Here is an 18,797-nt window from a genome sequence, read left to right as displayed (position 1 = left end):
TGTATTCAAAATGTAAAGCCAGGCCAGTGGAAAAGTTGAAACCCAAATGGGCCAAATGGCCTAAATCTGTTATACTTGTAACCGGCAAAGACCCCGTTGACCCTGCAAAGACCCCTTGATCGGGACGGATTCAAGGAATCCCTCAAGGGTCGAGGATGGGCCCGGGGAATGAGATCCCCAGCCCAGGCCCATCATTGGGCGTTTAACAATTATAAAAATTAGCCTATTAAATGATATCGTAATTTGGAACCCATCTTTATAGGTGCAAGACCTAATACATTTTTATCAAATTATAATCGTAACACTTGATAATATTATGTACGTTTGGTTTATTGTTTTTATCATATTACCAATCCTATTCTCCAAATATTATTCCCAAAATATTAGTATATTTTTTTAATTTTTTAGACCCCATAAGTTTATTAATCTCAAAATACCCCAAAAAAAAGGTTTAAAAACTAACAAAAACACCCCCACCCACAATACTTGCCAGATTCTGACAACCACCACCGGTGATAGCTGAAATTTATCACAATAGTTACAGGAGCACCAAAAATGGTCAGTAATGACCGGAAAAGGCCAGATCTGACAGTCAGCGACGGCTAAAAAAATTGTCGGTGTTGACTGTCAACGACGGCTACATCTTAGCCATCGTTGACAGACAACGACGGCTACATCTTAGCCATCGTTGACAGACAACGACGGCCATATCTTTGGGAGTCACTGACAGCCAAAGTTGGCCTTTTTCGGCCGTCAAAGGCCACATCCGGCCTTAGATCTGGCCTTTTCCAGCCAGATCTGTGATGGATATGGCCAAAAAAGATCATATCGATCAAATATCTGCCAGATCCGACCGAATTTTGTGGTTATCCAATTTTCCGACCAAATTCCGACGGTGGTGGCTGGAATCTGGCACTTTGGGTGTTAGGGGTGTTTTCGTTATTTTACAATATTTTAATATATTGAGGTGTTTATTAAATTAGCAAACCTTGGGGGCTTTTTAATAAATTTTCAAATTTTATCTTGTAATACTCCCCTATTCAACTATCCAATACTATTCCCAAAATCCTACCCAAAATAATAAACCAAACGCACCCATTATGTGTTTTAGTTTATTTAATTTAGTTTTCTTTTATATATATAATATTACAATAATATTATACTTACAAAGATTTCCATATAAAGTGAGATGGCAAAAAATAAATAGAAGAGTTAAACAAAAAGTCAAACTCATTAAATTTACTATTCCATTCATTTTTTGCCACATCACTTTATATGAAAATCTTTGTAAGTGTAAATATTACTCATAATATTATTTGTTATCAATTTACAATAAAGGTTTTTTATTGAATGATTTTGAAGGTATAAAAGAGGAATTTTGTATCTTTTTAAATTGTATTTTTCAAACTTTATAGCAAAAAATCTCTTATTATTCAAATTAAAATCTTCATCAATTTTAAATAATTTTTTTAGTTTTTTATTTTATTTTCAATTCAGTTAAATGTTGATTTATTGAAATTATTAAAATAAATGAAAAATAAAATCAAATTTTTTCATTTGTATACCATTACTTTTCAGAGTTTTTTTATTCACACGTCCCATATGTTTGAAGAACTATCACTAACACCCTCAGATTCACTAAAGTAAAATAAACAATGAAGAGGACACAGCAACACATCTCTCAAACTAGCAACAGTTCGATGGCGAGGTTCTCAAGAAGACAACAGCGCCAACAGTTGCCGCAAAGTTTTCAATTCCTCTACCCAAGAAGGCTGTTTTCGCCTACAAGAAGAGCCTTTCGTTGGCTCCTAATAACCCTCGCCTTCATCGCCATCGTTCCTCCCGTTTTCTTCCACTTCAGACTCCGCCACTTTCACCAAGTAAGTAGAATGAATCTCTATTTGTCTCTTTGATCCATCTGTCTAGTTTGTTTAAATGCAAATCAAAACTTATCTCTCTTTGTCTCTTTGATCGAACTTTCTAGTTTGTTTAAATGCACATTGTTTAAATGTAAATTGTATTAGTTTGGAAGGCCTGCTTTTCTTGAGTAGATCTGTTCATGTTTGGTTGGGTTTTGAAGTAAGCCCTTGCGTTAATTAAATTATGTTTTGCCCTTTTTTTTTTTTTTGGGAAAAAAGGTGAGAATTGTACCGAATATAATTAAAGTGGAGGACTAGGGCTAGGGATACAGTAATGTTACCGAACCAGCACAGCCCTTGCGTTAACTGAAACTCTTTTTCTTTTTTTGGGAAAAAGTGAAGCTAATGTACCGAATTTAGGTATATTGAAAGACTATGGCTTCAGTTTTTCCTGTAACGTTACTGGGCTGTGTTACTCGACCACTGTACTTTTACCTGATCAATAGGTTTTGCTACTACTCTCATCGGTGGTGGCTTTTGTTTCTAAATTTTCTTTGAATGTGAAGGGGTGTGTTGGTGTTGTGGTAAAAGTTACTGGACCAGCGCTGTAGTACTCGTGTTATTAAATTGTAACCATTTGGTTTTGTAAACTGTAATGTTCAATCACATATTTAGTAAAACATTGTATTTTTCCTTTGAATGAGGAAATAGGGCTGTGGGTGTTGTTTAACCTTTATTTTTTGCTTTGATTGATCTTCCAGAGGTTTAGGGTTGTCTTAAGGAAGCCTTGTTATTCTGCTTGATTAGATTAGTGCATATCTAGTTGGGTTTTTTGTTAATGCTGCTGGATCCAGCACAACCCTTGGATTTACCGAATTTCTTTTTCTAGAAAAGAAAGGTGATGCTAGATATAGGTATATAGGGTTATACTAAGGTACACCCGAGCAACATTACTAGGCGTTAAATAACCTTGTCAACCCTTAGACCATGATTCAAGGGTACCTGCCCGGTAATGTAATTCTGGGGTAAGAGAATATTTCCATGTATATAATACATTGAAAGATTTGGGCGGTTTTATGTATGCCAGGAATGATATGCTACCAACCCCAGTATTGTTCCTTGATCAATGAGTTTTAATAATGGTGTTTACTAGAATCTCTGAGAATACGGTGAAGTAGTCATTTTTTTAATATTTCTCTCTTAAATTTTCCAGCCTATGGATACTGACCTGGTAATGTTACTGGGCCAGTGCTGACATTGTAAATTTCTCCAACTAGTAATTTATGATGTTAATTTAATGACAAGCAATTATGATATTTGTATTCTTCAACAACATTGTGTAATCTTATTTTTGTTTGCCTTTGAATTGGGGATAAGATTTGAATATCTTGATAGTTATAATTTGGTATTGTTGTTGATATACCGTGCCTACTGTAGATACAAATATCCATGTATTAATTCTACTTGATTTTTTGCAGATGCAACTGGAGAAGTGTGGTTGGCTGAATGATCCTCCTTTTGTGTGTGCTCATGGTGGTGACTCAACAAACGCATTCCCAAACACTGTAGGCATCCTGTTTTTACTTTTGGTTTCTTCTTCTTTATAGTTTAATTAGGAGCCATCACAGCGTTATTCAGTTTTCTGTTTGGTTTTTCTTTTTCCTACAAATATTGCATCCAAGAAATTTTGTGCCACTTAAGGTGTGCTGCAGGTTCAACCTGATCAAGTTGCAATGATGTGGTCAATCTAGAACTACTTAAATTATAGAAAGTAACTGAAAATCATAAGTAAGGTCCACAAGTAAAATAGTGAGATTGGAGGACATAGAATATCTATACATCTTTGTACATGGATTTGTTCCTTCAGAGTCTTTTCTTTCTTAATGTTAAAAGATTTAAATTTTAATTATTATCTTTCTGTTATTTTTCATTATCATTAGATGGCTGCATATCGATCTGCTCTTCATTCTCAAGTAGACTGCATTGAAATTGATGTTTCTCGTTCATCAGATGGAGCTTTGTTTGCTCTTCATGATAGGTAATTAATCACTGTCTATTTCCCAAGTAGCAGCTAATCAAATCAATAGTTGAGAGTTCTTTACTGCTCAAAGAATACTTCCTTTCATTTTTATTTTTTGGCTGTTCCATTGTTTGATTATCAATTAATTGAGTGTGGTTTCTTCCCTGCTGAGGGTTTGGGAGGTAATATGGCTTAAAATATGTTTTGGTTGAGGTATTGTGTTGCTCGCTGTTGATATAGATCATTGATGGTTTTATAACTTGGCATTGGTTTTATCTAGTAAAATGCAAATACTAAGAGATAGTGCCTTTTTTGGGTTGGTAGTGGTATTAGTATTTGACCTTGATAAGTAAAGTTAAAATCTGGAGTACATTATTTGCAGCATTGATTATCCTTTTATTGTGTAGTGAATCATTTCTTATTTATCTTGGAGTATGATAATTTTATATTATAACCTTGAAAAATATTTCTGAAGCTGCTTGGAGATTTGATTTTCACATGACACAGGCAGGGATTTGCAGCGGATATCTGTTAACAGTACTTCTAAAGTTGGGCACTTGAGCATGAAAGAGGTGAAATGCATTGGCTGTTTGTCTTTTTAATTATGTCAAGCAATTCCTTAGTTATAGTAAGTCCAGTCATATGTTTAGTCTTGTGTATCATACATGGCTTAAACCAGGTTGTTTTTTAACAGAACTGTTTTATTGGTTAGCTAGTTTCCTTGTGTTTGGCTGATGTTGATTGAGATTATATGTTAGTTTGTGGTTTTAGATAAAAGGATTGGGTGCCTCACATCAGGCTGATCACAAGTCAAATGATCGAGAAATTCTGACTATTGAAGATGCTTTGATGGTAATTTCAGGATTTACTCCTAATGCTTTGTGTGTGCTGTCCTTGTGTATTTGTCTTTTTTCTCGCTTTTAACATACTGTTTCTCTTTGACCCTTTTTTGTGTAATGATGTCTAAAACCTTTTGAGTTAAATATAACTTCACCATCATCTTTTGGCATTCTGTTATTTTTCATGTATTATTTTGAAGCTTTGACAATGAGGTTCTCACTATGTTTGAATGGTTGTTTTCAGTTTGTATCAAATTCAGTAAAGCAGGTAATTCTGGATGCAAAGGTTGGCCCACCCTTGTATGAAAAGGGGCTTGCAGAGGATATTCTTTCTGTTGTGAGTTATTTTTGCTCTTCCGCTCCTCTAATCTTATTTAATAATGCAATTCTAATGCATGATTTAATCTGTTTTTTCCCCATTTTTGTTTTTTCTCATGAGAACTACCAATAGTTTCAGTAAGTAATTTAGCTATAGATGTAGCTTAAGACATCTTAGTTTAATTACTGTGATATCAGTGCTTTCTATTGAGCATCATGAGTGATAAACATGGTTAGGTTTCTTCAAATCATTATAGCCAACTTTGACCAGCAATTTCGACCAAATCTCAGAGAGTTCTCGGTTAACCACCCATTGTTTTGAAGTTCCCTCGCACCCTTACTTTTCAGCCCAATTCGTCCCTTTTTTTCCTTCTATCTTGGAGATCGAAACAACAAAGGAAGCCATGTCTTTTTCATTTTTCAACCATCTTCAGCCTTTTCTTTTTGTCTTACCAGATTGAACCTTCTTTCACAAAGTAGTCCTATTCTAGAGTTGTCACTTGAGACAACTTGGAGCTCAAGTGGGTTATTTATTTTTGGCATATCAATGTTTCAATCCTATTATGTTTATTTTTATTCATCCTACAAAGTTTTTGTTAGCATTTGCTTATATGACAGTATAAAGTTTTGATATAGCATCTTTTCAATCAATTTAGTGTTTCTGTAAAGTTTTAGTGTATTGGAATGTTTATATTTGACATGAAAATTTAACTTAAGCAGCATGTATGTTGGAGATCAAATTTGATTTTAACACGTATTTACAAATAAGGGTCTCGGAATCAGTTATTAGTGCTTCATAAAACAGTTTATTTTTAAACCATATCCTCTCACTAGGCCCAATTTGGCATTTCTGTTGGTGGCTAAGTTGCTTATCCAAGATTGGATGCCTAGTAAACTCTGATGTGGGATGTGGCTAGTGATGCCTGCCGAGCCAAGTTGGTGATGTTTGCACAATAATTGTACTTTGTTGTCCACTTATCATAATACATTCTTGATCACTCGTGGTTAACTTTGTGTAGTTTATTGGTGTTTGGATGACATAGTTTTTTTGTAGTTATGACTACTAATTTGCTTTCTGGTGGTGGTGGTTATGTCCGTAGAACCTTTAATACATGGTGGTTACATAATTAAAGAAAATGGTGATTCCAATTAACATTTGAGGTTTTTCTTATATTCCTCAAGGGCATTTGACTAAAACACTCATGTCAAATGTCAACTAACTTTCAGTACTCTAAAAGGATGTAGAACCAACAGTAGCAGTTGGCTATCATTATTTTTAATTGACATATTTGTCTAACAACTATGGCACTAGGGTTTTAATTACAAACAATTTCAGGTTGAAAGGACACGGTGTAAGAATTGCCTTATTTGGGCCAAAAGCGACAATTTAGTAAGGGATATAATCAGACTGTCATCCGATGTTACGGTAAGAAGTTGCACCTCTTATCTCTTCTGGATTTTCTCATTATTGATGTGAACTATCATATGATTTTTCTGTCTCTATAACCTACTATAAACGTTGGAGAAGAATAGCCATTTGAAGAAAAGAAGCTCAAACATGAGATATGAAATTATGAATGTATGAACTCATAGGAAATATGTATTTCAGTAATTCCTTGAAATATGGAATAATTTGTTGGTTTGAGCATTGATGCACATCTTGGTAATAAATGACAAGTTGGAATTTTTTTAATAAATTGAAATATAATTATTGTTCTCCCTTTTTCAACAATTTGTATAACTTTGCTTCATATTTTTAGGTCGCATGAACATTCTTCTATTTTGCACACCATCAAAATTTTCTTTAACATCTAATTTCTATCACTATCATTATTGTTACACTTTCATGCAAAACCAAATAGTATATTTAGGCTTGATGCTTTTATCTAAGAGATGTACATGTTCTCATTTGGTTAATTTATAATTGTTATTGCATCTAGCACAAGCAAAAAAAGTGGCCATAGCATAATCATGACGAACTTTAGCTCCAAATGTTGGTGAAGGATTATAAAATTCATTCATTAATATTTTTAGTTTGATTTGATTGCATTTGTTAGAATAAAGAGAAATAGAAAAAAGTTTAAGCAGAATGTATATTAAATAGTTGAGAAAGTGAAGAAAAAAATTTGGAAAGCCAATTTATAGGGAAGGTAGCGTAGTGTCTTTCATCTCTTGGGGTTATTTTTAAAGTACAAATAATGAAGATAAATTTTTTCATGGGTTACAATTTTGACTTCTTATCACTATATATGCGTGTTGGTCAAGACATTTTTTAACTATAAGTGGAACTGGCGTGACAGTGGAGGTGGAGAAGATAATATCTAGCTCTACTCTTTTTTCCCTTCAGATTTACAATTGAAGTTCAAAAGGTGTTTAGATTCTAAGGAAGATGGTTCATAGGAAATAAAAAATGTGGCGCCATTTGAAATTCAAATGTGAATCTTATCTCAATAGGGCATATGTTGAAGGGTGGATTGTGCATGAGTACAATTCTCCACCTCAACTACCACATAAGCTTTACCAATTGTGAAGACTGTCATGTCAACAAAAACGTGTGATATAAGCCAAACTTGTAACTAATGTAAATCTTCTCTGTGTTATCTTACTCTAATAAATACCTCAAAAGGATGCAAAATTACATTACATAGTCCCTACAACCTTTTGAACAATTTTCTTCACTTTATAACTGTCTAAAACTCTTTTGACTATAAAGTTATTTAAATTGATGGAATGTTTTCCATCAATTTTTCACTTGGCTCTATCATTTATAATTGTCCATGTCAATCCTTATGCTTCTCATCATTTGTATATTCGCTTTAAAAAAGAATAATACTACACTTACAAATTTTGGTATACATGCTGATATCTCACAGTAAATGTAAAATTGGAAGTGAAAAAGTGAATGCAATTAAAAAGGATGAACAATGAAGCTATAAAAGAATAATGCAACATTAGTTTGTATTATTCTTCAAATTTTGTATTATTCTTTTGAAGAGGAGTGCTAGTAACACTCTCTTTTTCATTTTCTTTGTAACTCTTTCATTATCTTTTTGACACATCTACAAAAGATAAAAGAGGTCGCAAGTTGGTATTGTAATGAATGAGTTGTTGGTTTTGTCTTTTGTACATGTGTCAAAAGGAGAATTAGGGAGTGACAAAGATGATGAGGAAGAGAGTGTTGCTAGCATTTCTCTTATTTTGAAAATCAATTTGCTTTTATTGGAGGAAGGAATGGTGGCCTTATAGGATGTTAAGATATGGCTATTGTCTAAGTCATTTGGTTGGGAGAAAATAAATTTTGAAGATTTAGGGGCAGTGTGTGACCTGTGGGATATGTCGGAATTTGATTGTTGAAATCTCATAGCTTTAGTTGAAGTTTTGATATATTTCGTTTTTCTTTATCTATCATAATTCGGATGCAGCATAATTGAATTTAGGCTGTTCTGACTTGTCTAGTCAGTTTTGGACAGCTTCTTCACTTTCCTTTTAATGTCTTCTTTGTAATCTGCTTGTTGACTAAATAAAAATTCTCTTATGATATAAAAAATATGAACTTCTCTACGTTCTCTAAGTGTTATTTCTGAGGGATATGTGCTCGGGCAAAGCTTTTTCTTGTTGTGGATCACAATTAAACAGTTTCGATGTGAACATTTGATTTCATTTTATTCTTGTATTTTATTTGTAAATGTTGTATGAGCAGGTGGGCTACATTGTCATGGTGGATCCAAAAACTGGAGTTAGAAGCAACTTATTGAGGATTAAAAAAGCTGAAGTGGTCGGTATCTACCACCCATTAATTAATGAAAAGCTTGTGAGAGTACTTCGCAGGTAAGAGCTTCAAAGCACTAGTTTTGAGATAATCTTGTTGTCTCTCTTGAAATTTGTTTAAAAATCTGATCAAATATCATCGATTTAGTTTTTGCTTTGAAATCTCATTCCGAAAAGTTCAAAATTAGTATTGTCTAATATACTTGAACCAAATTGTAGGAAGAATCAATGAAATTTGCTCTTAGTTTGCAAGTTTAACGAGTCGATTTTATTAGGAGGAATAAAAAGGTGTTTGCTTGGACCGTTGATGATGAGGATTCGATGAGAAGGATGTTGAATGGGCGCATCGATGCTATTGTTACAAGCGATCCCACTTCACTTCAAGTTCTGATGCAGGAAATCAGAACTCAATGCCTTGAAGACGGTTTTTCTCTGACAAGATAGCGTTCAAATGATTCTCTGACTCTGTCTATCATATTGATCAGATAACGTTTAACACCATAAATTTTTCCACGTATAGGCATAGATTTTCATTCTTGTTACATGTAATGTCATTTGACAGATTAATAATCAAATCGACAAATGAATGTTACTAGGATGATATTTTGTATTACAGAAATTGAATTTAAATAGTATTATTATTATTCTTTGTAGAGCATATGATGCATCAAAGTGATAGAGCTTGTTACCATTTTTAATTACTACGTAATGACTTGCTTCGATATCAAGCTTTCATCTACAAAATAATTTTTTTTCGTTATCTTTTTGTAGTAATCTATACCAATGTTTTAATAATTAACCCGAGGTGAAATTCGGCAAAGTTATTAAGTTTTGGGTTGACCGGTTTAATTGGTTTGACGGACTAGTCAAACCGGGTGTCAAGAAGTTTTAAATTTATCAAATACACCTTTAAATTTACAGTTAAGTATCTACATGTTTGAATTTTATCAAACATACCCTAAATAGAAGTTGGTAGTTGATTGGTCGGTGGTGGTGACACACAAAATGTAATTTCAATCATCTTGAGCCTATTCTCCATAAAATCTACCCAAGAATACTTAACACATTCATTGGTCTATTAAGTTAATCATGGAAACCTTAGGAAAGGATAACAATTCATTGGTCTATTAAGTTAATCATGGAAACCTTAGGAAAGGATAATACAAACTTTTTATATACTATTGTAGTATCGTGTTTTAAGATGATTGAATGATTGTAAAATAAAAATAATTTAAATAATTAAAGATGATTACATGACAAAGATGCATGATTCTTGTTATGCCTAAAAATTCAAAGCTAACACGAACTTACATAAGCAAAGACTAATTAGAGTTCATAAAGGTATTGTCTCGTTTAGGCGTTGTCACGTCATCTAAAGACGGAATGAGTAAGACTATCATCAACTTGACAAGGCGTTGTCACGTCATCTAAAGACGGAATGAGTAAGACTATCATCAACTTGACAGATAAAGACTTGGCTAGTGAGTGGTTCGAAGTCACCCATACGCCTAAACTTTGTGTAATTTAAAGATATCTTTCGTGTAACCAACCAATGAGAAGCAGGGTAAGAATTGTACGGCACCTGACAGACTTGTAATTATTACCCAGAAACCTCTTACTATAAATAGAGAGCTCCTCTCTCATTTTTCAGAATTCTGATTTCGATAACATAAACACTCACTCTCTCTATCTGTATTTCTATTTCTTTATTTGCTATTTACTATCTATGTAATGTTTCTTATAAAAAAGATAATGCACGTAAGATTTATTGTATTTTCTATTTATATGTAATTTTTAAATCAGTTTAACACTTTAAATGTTAAAATACAGTATCAACAATTCTCACGTCAATTTTTCAAGGAGTAATTTAGATAAATAGTTTATATATCTAGCATTAGTCTTTAGCCAAGGATTGTTCGTTTACCTAATTTGCCCTTTATACTTTCAATGCCTTGGAATTTGTGTGAAGCCCCATCACTCTCATACACCATAATCATTGCAAGAAAAAATACAATTTCATCTTAAGTCGGTGGTTTGTGTATCTTCAATCATGAACATTAATATAACATGCAGATAAAAGTGAGTGTTTAAAATCAAAATCATGTTAAAATTTTTAGAACATCTGCTCTCAAAATTTTTAAACTTTTTGTATGATTATAAGATTTCTTTCGGGTATTAAACACACATGTAACATTGTATTACCCTTGACCTTGCTGATTTTAAAAAACAATAAAAACAAAATCAAAGAAAATACTTTCATTTCCCAAATTTGTTGTGTCAAGCAACACGATGCCTTGTTGGTGAGATAATCCTTGCCGATTATTTTATACATACTGTTACGAGTTGAATAATATAAGATTATGAATAATTGATAAACCGTTCAAACTTATTAATACTAACAAAATAATATATAGTAACCGATCTATCCTCTTATTTTTTATTTAATACATATAATATTAGGGTTACTTGCACTTTCATAGAAATTTTTATGATAGAGGATTTACTGACTTATCATTTTACATTTTATTTAAATACTTAAAAATTAATTATAATAATAATAATAAATTTTTAAGTATAACTAAATCATAAAATTTACCTTACAATTATAATAATAACATAAATTTTATTATCGTGATTATTAATCCATATATTCCAACGGTATATTAACTGTAAATGAATTTATAATATTTCTAAAATTTTAAAGGATCGAGATTAAAAATCCGTTTTAAAATTTAACGATAAGGCGATTATTGTAAAACCTCCATAATTTTTTTTCAATTAAATAAAAAACAATATCAGAACAATGAGAACAAAACAAAAGAAGAGTAAAAGCACATCCAAGTTCTAATTTGTTGCACCACGCGACCATGACGCTTACCGACGAAGAAATATACGTCTGCATCGCGGTTACACGCTGCTTCCCTCTAAAGTCTAGCCGCCATTTCATTAGGTCCAGATCAACGGCTTGGATCGATTTTACTTTACCTATGTGGAAACTTTACGATGATCCTCATTGTACATAAACATCTCTTTCCCAACTATTTACGTTAAACAGTATGTAAACAGACAGAAACTGAGAGCAGATAATTAAAAAAATAAAATATTTTCTGAATTCGAGAAACGAATCTGATCTCTTCTTTTAACTCTCAGAATCTGACCATCAAAATTTCAAGTAATTAGAAGATATTCACCCAAATTCAATTTGATTCAATTCCATTCAAATTCATTCTGCTGAGTTTTATTTTGAAGAATTGAGAACCCAAAAAGAAAAAAGAAAAAAAAGAAAAAAGAAAACAGAAAATGGTGGTGGGAACTTGGTTTAACAAGAAGGTCATCGACCCTCTTCTCCAAATCCCCAAAGGTACGCTCTTTATCAGTTTTTTTTTTATTTTTATGATGCTTTTGGGGTTTTTGGCTGTTTTTGAATCTGGGTAATTTTTTTTTTTTTTTTTGGTTTTATTCAGAGGTGCAGAGCCAAAGCAAACTGGCGTTTTCTACTGCTCTTGGGCTCACTTTGGGAGTTTTTCCCATTGTGGGATGTGTATTTTGTTTAAGAAAATAAGCATTTTATACATTAAGAATCACGCGTTGTATTTTATAATTAGAAAAAGAAAAACGGTTGATGTCCGGTATTGTTACCGGATTTTACTGTGGGGGAGTTTCCCATAATATGGTAATTGTGTGTTATTGTTATGATTTGCATTGGATTTGGTCATCTTAGTTGCGGTATGTTATTACGCAAAAAAAAAAAAAAAAAAAAAAAAAAAAAAAAAAAACTTTGATTTACAGTAAGGTTACCGGGATTTTCAACTTGGGAATGTTTTTCATCTGTGGTATGTAGAGTGTGTTTAGTGATGTCAAAATCTACAAATCACTCATTGTATGCTACTGATATGATTTTTATTTGGGTTTATTAACACTGATTTTGTTCAAAAATTGTTGAATCCGGTAATGTTTGCAATGTTGAGCACAACTACCCTACTTGATATAGCTGTTTTTGTTGTTCTTGGGAGTGTTTTCATCTGTGGTATGTCTGTTTATAAGAACGTTGACATAGACAAACAATATGCTTTATGTTACAAAAATGAATTTTCTTCAAAAAAAAATTGTTGACCCCGGTGACTGTACTGGGATTTTGATGCCAGTGATAGAAGTATTACATAAAATGGAGAATGCGAGCTTCTGTTTTTCTTGGATGCTCATATGAGTAAGTGCTTGATAGTCTAATCTAGTGAACAAATGCCATTGTTTTTTGAACAGGGGTCACAGTGTTTTTATGTGGGATTGCTATCGCAGTGCTTAAATCTCGTTGTCATGCTCCAAGTATGATGCTTGCTAATTTTATTGCTACTCCAATAGAATTGAGGTATTTTATATGTTTTCCTAAGCTATGAGTTCTACATTTATGGTTTTCATTTGGTAATGAGGATTAGTTCCACTTATCTGAAGAGAAAAATAGGTGATAGATGTAAGGAAGGTCAAGAGATTTGTGGTATAAAAATTAAAAAAAAACGAGAAAAAGAAAAATGTGACAAGTTTGATCGAAAAAATTTCTGATTCATTGACTGATTTTTGTCAGCGCAATGAAGAGTTGAATTCATAGTTCTGAGAGAAATCAACTTCTTTTAATTGTTAAATTTTTTTGTGCTACCAACTTTAGTACCGTATGCTTCAGTGCATTTATCATTTTAATCTGATTTCTATTGGTATGTTTTATTTTAAGTCTGGTGGTTCCCTTCTTGCGATTTGGTGAAGCTCTCACTGGTGGACCTCATTTTCCATTAACATCTGATGCGCTGAAGAGGGTTTTGACTGGCAAAGCTTCACAGGAGGTCCTATTCAGTGTTGCTCATGCGGTAAATAGCCGAATATTTTACTCTAGAGCTTAACTCTGTTGCATGCTCCGGTCAAAAATAAATTCAAACAATTGAACACCTATCAGAAGTAGTATATCGGTGCAACTCTTTGTTCTTAATACTTAAACTGTCTAGGCTTGATTGGTAAGTTTCTGCTGTAGAAGCAAATAGTCTATACAAATGTTAATGTATTCTTCCCAACTTTTATTAATAAAAAATTGCTAACAATCATTTATTTTAATACAAACGGAGGACCTTTGAAACATCTTCACATCTTTGATCTTTTGGATGAAAACTAGAGCTATCTTCTTTAGGACATAAGTCTTAATATTCCTTACAACTTGTTATCAGTGATAATTTGGGATTTTTTCTTTCTTTATTTGCAATCAATTTCTGAGAGTGAGTAAGAGGGTCATAAGTTTTACTTTTGAGTCAACTCAAATATAGCTGATGCATAGTTCTTACTGTACACTTCTTTTTTTGGTAGCTTGCATTGTAGAATTTTACAAACATTGATTATAGGTGAGAAATAGTACATGTATATTAGTTGTCTTTCATTGAACCAACAATTTACATGTATAGATGACCGTGAATGTAACCAAGTTTGATTGCAAAATAGTATTATTATGACTTGAAACGACATTGTATCTTCTAACTCTCATGGAACATATAGATCGAGGATTTGTTACCCGGTGAAATTCATAAGCCCCTTAAACCATCTAAACACTTGGAGATGTGCACATACGAAGCTAAACAAATGCAGTCACATACAATTAGATAATCTTTTACATAGTATATGCTAAAAAAATTTAAGATCATTTCCCGATTGATCATGTGTCGGCAGTCTTAGATGTTTATAATCTCACAAAGATCAAGGTTAGAATTGGCAATCTTTGCATGAAATTTTATACTAAGCAAATGGATGGCAGTGCAGAGAATGTGATGTGCTCAATAACCATTAGGACTCCACTTTTGTACTAGTTAGAAAGACATGGTGAGACCATCATAATCCTAATTATTCTAGGAAAAGGAATAGTAGTCTTTGAATCTAATAGCTTATGTTTCTGAATCCCTAATCCGTAATAGCTCATGTTCCTGAGTGGCTCACAGATGTGTCGGCATTCGTTGTCACCATGCTGAGCCAGTGATACTTATGATTTGGATCTTCAGTTTCCTTGTGAAACATAGCTATCAGTGCACACTCACCGATTTTAATTATATGTACTGTGATCATTTTTCTACTTTTCAGGGATTATGAAGGCTGACCATCAAATTTTATCTTGGGAATCTTATAAATATTGTTTTCATATTTTTCTATTTCCTTTCTGCTGAAATTTAGTGATATTCACACTTAAAGTATTTCTATTATCAACCTTTGCAGGTGATGGGATGGATAGTTGCTTCACCTTTCATTTTGGCAGCACTCTACATGATATTTTTGCCGGTTTTCAAGTTCCTGCTTCAGAAGTTTAGCACCGTTCCTTTAAGCCCCAAGAAGCCACTCCTTTCACACTCAGAAATCAAGCTCAAGGTGAGGGATGTTTGAACAATTATGTAATAGTCGAAAACTTGCTTCAGTTATCCCGGTTACATGGAACGGTAGTGTTGTTTATTTCTAACTCTATAATAGTCCTTGTACATAAAACTTCACCAAGCTAAGCCTGTGTATATGTGCCATGCTTCATAAGCCTGTTGTATTTCCTGGTGTTGTCATTTCAGACAAGAATTAATGAAAATGGAAACGCTATATGTCTTTGTCCTGGGAACAAACTGATGCAAGTTTTTTCGATTTTCTGCATCATGGATATTGTGCATTCTTTGGAACATTACTCATCAGATTGATGATAACATCAATTGTTGATGTGGTTCCGTGTTGACAATAGCTAAATTTACACATTCAAATCTTTTGCTACAGACTTCTCTGATGGGTTCTGGAACCGCAACTCGCAGTTCCCCTATGGGTACTGATGATGACTATTAAGCCATTGACCGATGCAAGGGCAGTGAAATGCATGGCTGGAAACACCTGAGCTATTGCACCAATGGCTCTTAGAGCTAGCCTTGTTATGTGGCTCATTCGGCATTCAATTCAGAGATTGATTATACAACTCATTCCGCATATCATACCGTTACCAGATAACAAGATTTCAGTTCCTGCCTTTTTATCTTTAAATGCTTCAAATTTTGCTTCTTCAAGAAGGAGACTTGGCAATGGCCTTGAATAGAGCCAGATAACTTGTAGAGGCTGGTTCCTATTTGTTTACTTTATTTCTAAGTCTCCTCAGCTTTGCATAAAATGAACGATTATCACAGCTGAAACTCTTAAGGTTCTGTTAGTTTATTCTTGAAGCAATGCTCTGCACTTGTGCAGAAGCAAACTCAACCTCTATATATATAGTTCACCTCTGCCAGCTCCGCTGTAGATATGTACAGTTATTTTATGATCCCGATATTGTTAGTTAGCATCGGTAAATGATTTTTTGGCGTCATCTATCACTACACGGTAAAAAAGTCTATTAAGAGTGTCAGCTTTTTTTTATTATTATTATTGAAAATTATAAAATTTTGGCTTCCGTTTGGTTGCATATTGGGAATACTACTTTTATTATTTTCAAAAAAGTTAAACAGTAAAATATCTAAAAATTTTGATTTTTGAGAATATTACTTTCAATATTATTCAACTTCTTTTAAACCCCTTAAATTTGATAATTTAATTAAATACCTCTAAATATTTTTTTAAAATAACAAAAATACCCCAGTAATCCACATTTACCAGATTCTAGCCATTATTGTCGGAAAATGGTCAGAATTTGTTAGGATGGTGCACTACTGACTGAATCTGGTCGGTGCCGATTTAGTTTTTTCCGGTCAGATCAACGGTGAAGCTAGCTGGAAAAGGTCAAATCTAAGGCCAAAGAATGGCCAGATCTTTCAACGACGACCGTTTGTTGGCTGTCGTTGACGAGCAAATACGGCCAGATCCACACGATCGGCAAGATCCAGCCTGTCATGCGTCGATACGGCGAATCCGACCACCCTCCGGCGGTGGTGGCCGGCTGTCCGTATTTGAAGGTGGGTTAGGGGTGTTTTTGTTAACTTTTAATGTTTTATTATAGGGGGTGTTTTATAAATAAACAAACATAGGGGATATTTTATTAATTTATAAATCTTACATCGTAATACCAGCCTAATTCAACTTTTTTTTTAACTTTTTTTAAAAAACTTTTCCCAAAAACACCCAATCGTGAACCAAACGAAGCCTTTGTCTTTTAATATTTCTTAACATTATTAGTTAATGATAATTCGGATTTAAAAATAATCCGAATTAGCTCAAGAAGTGCTTTTGGATTTGGTAGATTTAATATTTTAATTGACAATTAACTTATTAGTAAAAATTGAATTATTATTTTTCTGTTTTGGTAAACCTTGTTAGGACAAGGGAATTTATTAACTAGAAAAAAAAATATATATATATATATATAAAGGGGACCTATTGAGCCTTACACCTCAAGAAAAATCAATAAAAAAAAAAAAAAAAAGCCTAAAATGCAATACAAATTGTGGAAATTTATAGCTTGAACTAGAATGGCCAATATCTATACATATTGAATTATTATTTTTTTCTTTTGGTAAACCGTGTTAGGACAAGGAAACTTATTAACTAGAAAAAAAAAAAAAACATGTATCTAATAAAGGGGACATATTGAGCCTTACTTCTCGAGAAAAAATAATATATAGAGATAAAAGAAAGAAAAAAAAGCCTAAAATGCAATACAAATTCTGAAAATTTATAACTAGAATAGTCAAATGAAGAAATTATACATTCAAAATAAATTATAAGCTTTAGAATTTCTTTTTTTTTTGGGATCATATTCGTATTAACAACTAATCTGGCACAAATCAGAGACTATGAGAAAGGAAGAAAACTTGACAAAATTTTAGAAGAAGTCGAATTAGATAGATGAAGTAGGTTTTGACTTTAATTAACAATTTTTTTTAAAGAAAAAAAATCACAAGATTGAATGTTAGATTCACACTTGTTTTGAAGATAAGTTACATTGATTAATAAAGTAGATTACATTTGATTTGGAGTTAATGACATTAATCTCCTAACTATGATATAATAAGGATAAAAAGGTTTTTATTATTTTTTAAACCTTAATAGAATTTTTTTTTTTTAATATATCATACCTCAAAGGCATTAATTATTAACTCTTTCATTTATAATAATTTTTTAAAACTACAAAGTTAAAAGTGGGATATAGTTAGTGAAAAAATTCTCAAATGCAGATGTCTATATATATTTTTTTATTACTTGTGTGATGAACATTGAAAGATAAAATTTTATAGTTTTCAGTGTTAATTAACCTAATAAATGTGATAGAATTAAAAAAAAAAAAAAAAGACAACGACAGAGTGCACATTAGAAAAGGACTCTTGATTAATGAAATTATCAAGTCAATTTGATTAACAAGCTATATAGAAGATTTAAGACTCTTAAGACCTAAAAAAATAATAATCGACATGAGATAAGTTATCAAAATTTTATGTCGTCTTATTGGTAAGGGTCGGTTATGAGTTACATATATAGAATTTTTTTCTTAAATAGTATAAGATTTTTTTTTTTTTAATTTTAGAATGATCCATAAAAAATGATAATCAGTTAAACTCAAAACAAACAATATCATACAATAATGTGCAGATAAATCCTCCTATGTTTTGTCTTTTTATAGTGAGCACCCGTTGGTTTCAGAAATACTAGTCTAACCTTGGAGCGTTTGGCCTTTTTTGTAGTGAGCATCCGCTGATTTTATTATTCATCCAAATTTAATTAATCTAGCATCCAAAATTTGTCAATAATGTTAAGAGTTAATTAATATATTTTTTAGAAGTTAAATTGATGAAATTGTTAATAAATTTGAAGGTTTAATTGATAATATTCTCGAAATTAGTGTCTACTCACTACAAAAAAGGTCAAATATGCAAGGGTTAGGGTCGCATTTTTTAAACCAACAGGTATTCACTATACAAAATGTCAAACCCACAGAAATTAGGGTTGTATTTGGAAAACCAGCATATGCTTATTATTTATGTTATTAATTAAAATGTAATGAATAAAATATTTGAATTGTACAAT

At 32.4% G+C, this 18,797-nt stretch overlaps 2 protein-coding genes across 3 annotated transcripts; both read left to right on the top strand.

The window, feature by feature from the left end:
• Positions 1-1,664: 1,664 nt before the first annotated feature.
• Positions 1,665-9,455, top strand: LOC116146894 (glycerophosphodiester phosphodiesterase GDPD4). 2 transcript variants are annotated; one of them, XM_031432334.1, is made up of 9 exons: positions 1,665-1,880; positions 3,338-3,424; positions 3,800-3,897; positions 4,391-4,451; positions 4,651-4,731; positions 4,963-5,055; positions 6,373-6,462; positions 8,737-8,864; positions 9,080-9,455. In XM_031432334.1, exons 1-9 carry the CDS (start codon positions 1,701-1,703, stop codon positions 9,246-9,248), a joined length of 987 nt encoding a protein of 328 aa, XP_031288194.1. In that variant the 5' UTR covers positions 1,665-1,700; the 3' UTR covers positions 9,249-9,455. The 2 variants fall into 2 exon arrangements, with proteins under 2 accessions (XP_031288194.1, XP_031288198.1); XM_031432338.1 differs by having other exon boundaries at positions 9,024-9,213.
• Positions 9,456-12,104: 2,649 nt separating this feature from the next.
• Positions 12,105-16,174, top strand: LOC116146861. Its single transcript, XM_031432311.1, has 6 exons — positions 12,105-12,165; positions 12,269-12,343; positions 13,065-13,170; positions 13,528-13,660; positions 15,042-15,191; positions 15,576-16,174. Exons 1-6 carry the CDS (start codon positions 12,105-12,107, stop codon positions 15,639-15,641), a joined length of 591 nt encoding a protein of 196 aa, XP_031288171.1. The 3' UTR covers positions 15,642-16,174.
• Positions 16,175-18,797: the final 2,623 nt, after the last annotated feature.

This window comes from Pistacia vera, unplaced genomic scaffold, assembly GCF_008641045.1.
Source record: "Pistacia vera cultivar Batoury unplaced genomic scaffold, PisVer_v2 Contig1152, whole genome shotgun sequence".
NCBI lineage: Eukaryota > Viridiplantae > Streptophyta > Magnoliopsida > Sapindales > Anacardiaceae > Pistacia > Pistacia vera.
The sequence above is the reverse complement of the archived record's forward strand: the minus strand, read 5'-3'. Positions and strand labels throughout refer to the sequence as shown.

Excerpts from the sequence above, each read along its gene's own strand:
- LOC116146894 (XM_031432334.1), top strand. The coding sequence starts at position 1,701 with ATGGCGAGGTTCTCAAGAAGACAACAGCGCCAACAGTTGCCGCAAAGT. Across the intron at positions 4,732-4,962 it reads CTATTGAAGATGCTTTGATG|TTTGTATCAAATTCAGTAAA; the intron begins GTAATTTCAGGA and ends GGTTGTTTTCAG. Across the intron at positions 6,463-8,736 it reads GACTGTCATCCGATGTTACG|GTGGGCTACATTGTCATGGT; the intron begins GTAAGAAGTTGC and ends TTGTATGAGCAG.
- LOC116146861 (XM_031432311.1), top strand. The coding sequence starts at position 12,105 with ATGGTGGTGGGAACTTGGTTTAACAAGAAGGTCATCGACCCTCTTCTC. Across the intron at positions 13,171-13,527 it reads GCTACTCCAATAGAATTGAG|TCTGGTGGTTCCCTTCTTGC; the intron begins GTATTTTATATG and ends TTTTATTTTAAG. Across the intron at positions 15,192-15,575 it reads ACTCAGAAATCAAGCTCAAG|ACTTCTCTGATGGGTTCTGG; the intron begins GTGAGGGATGTT and ends CTTTTGCTACAG.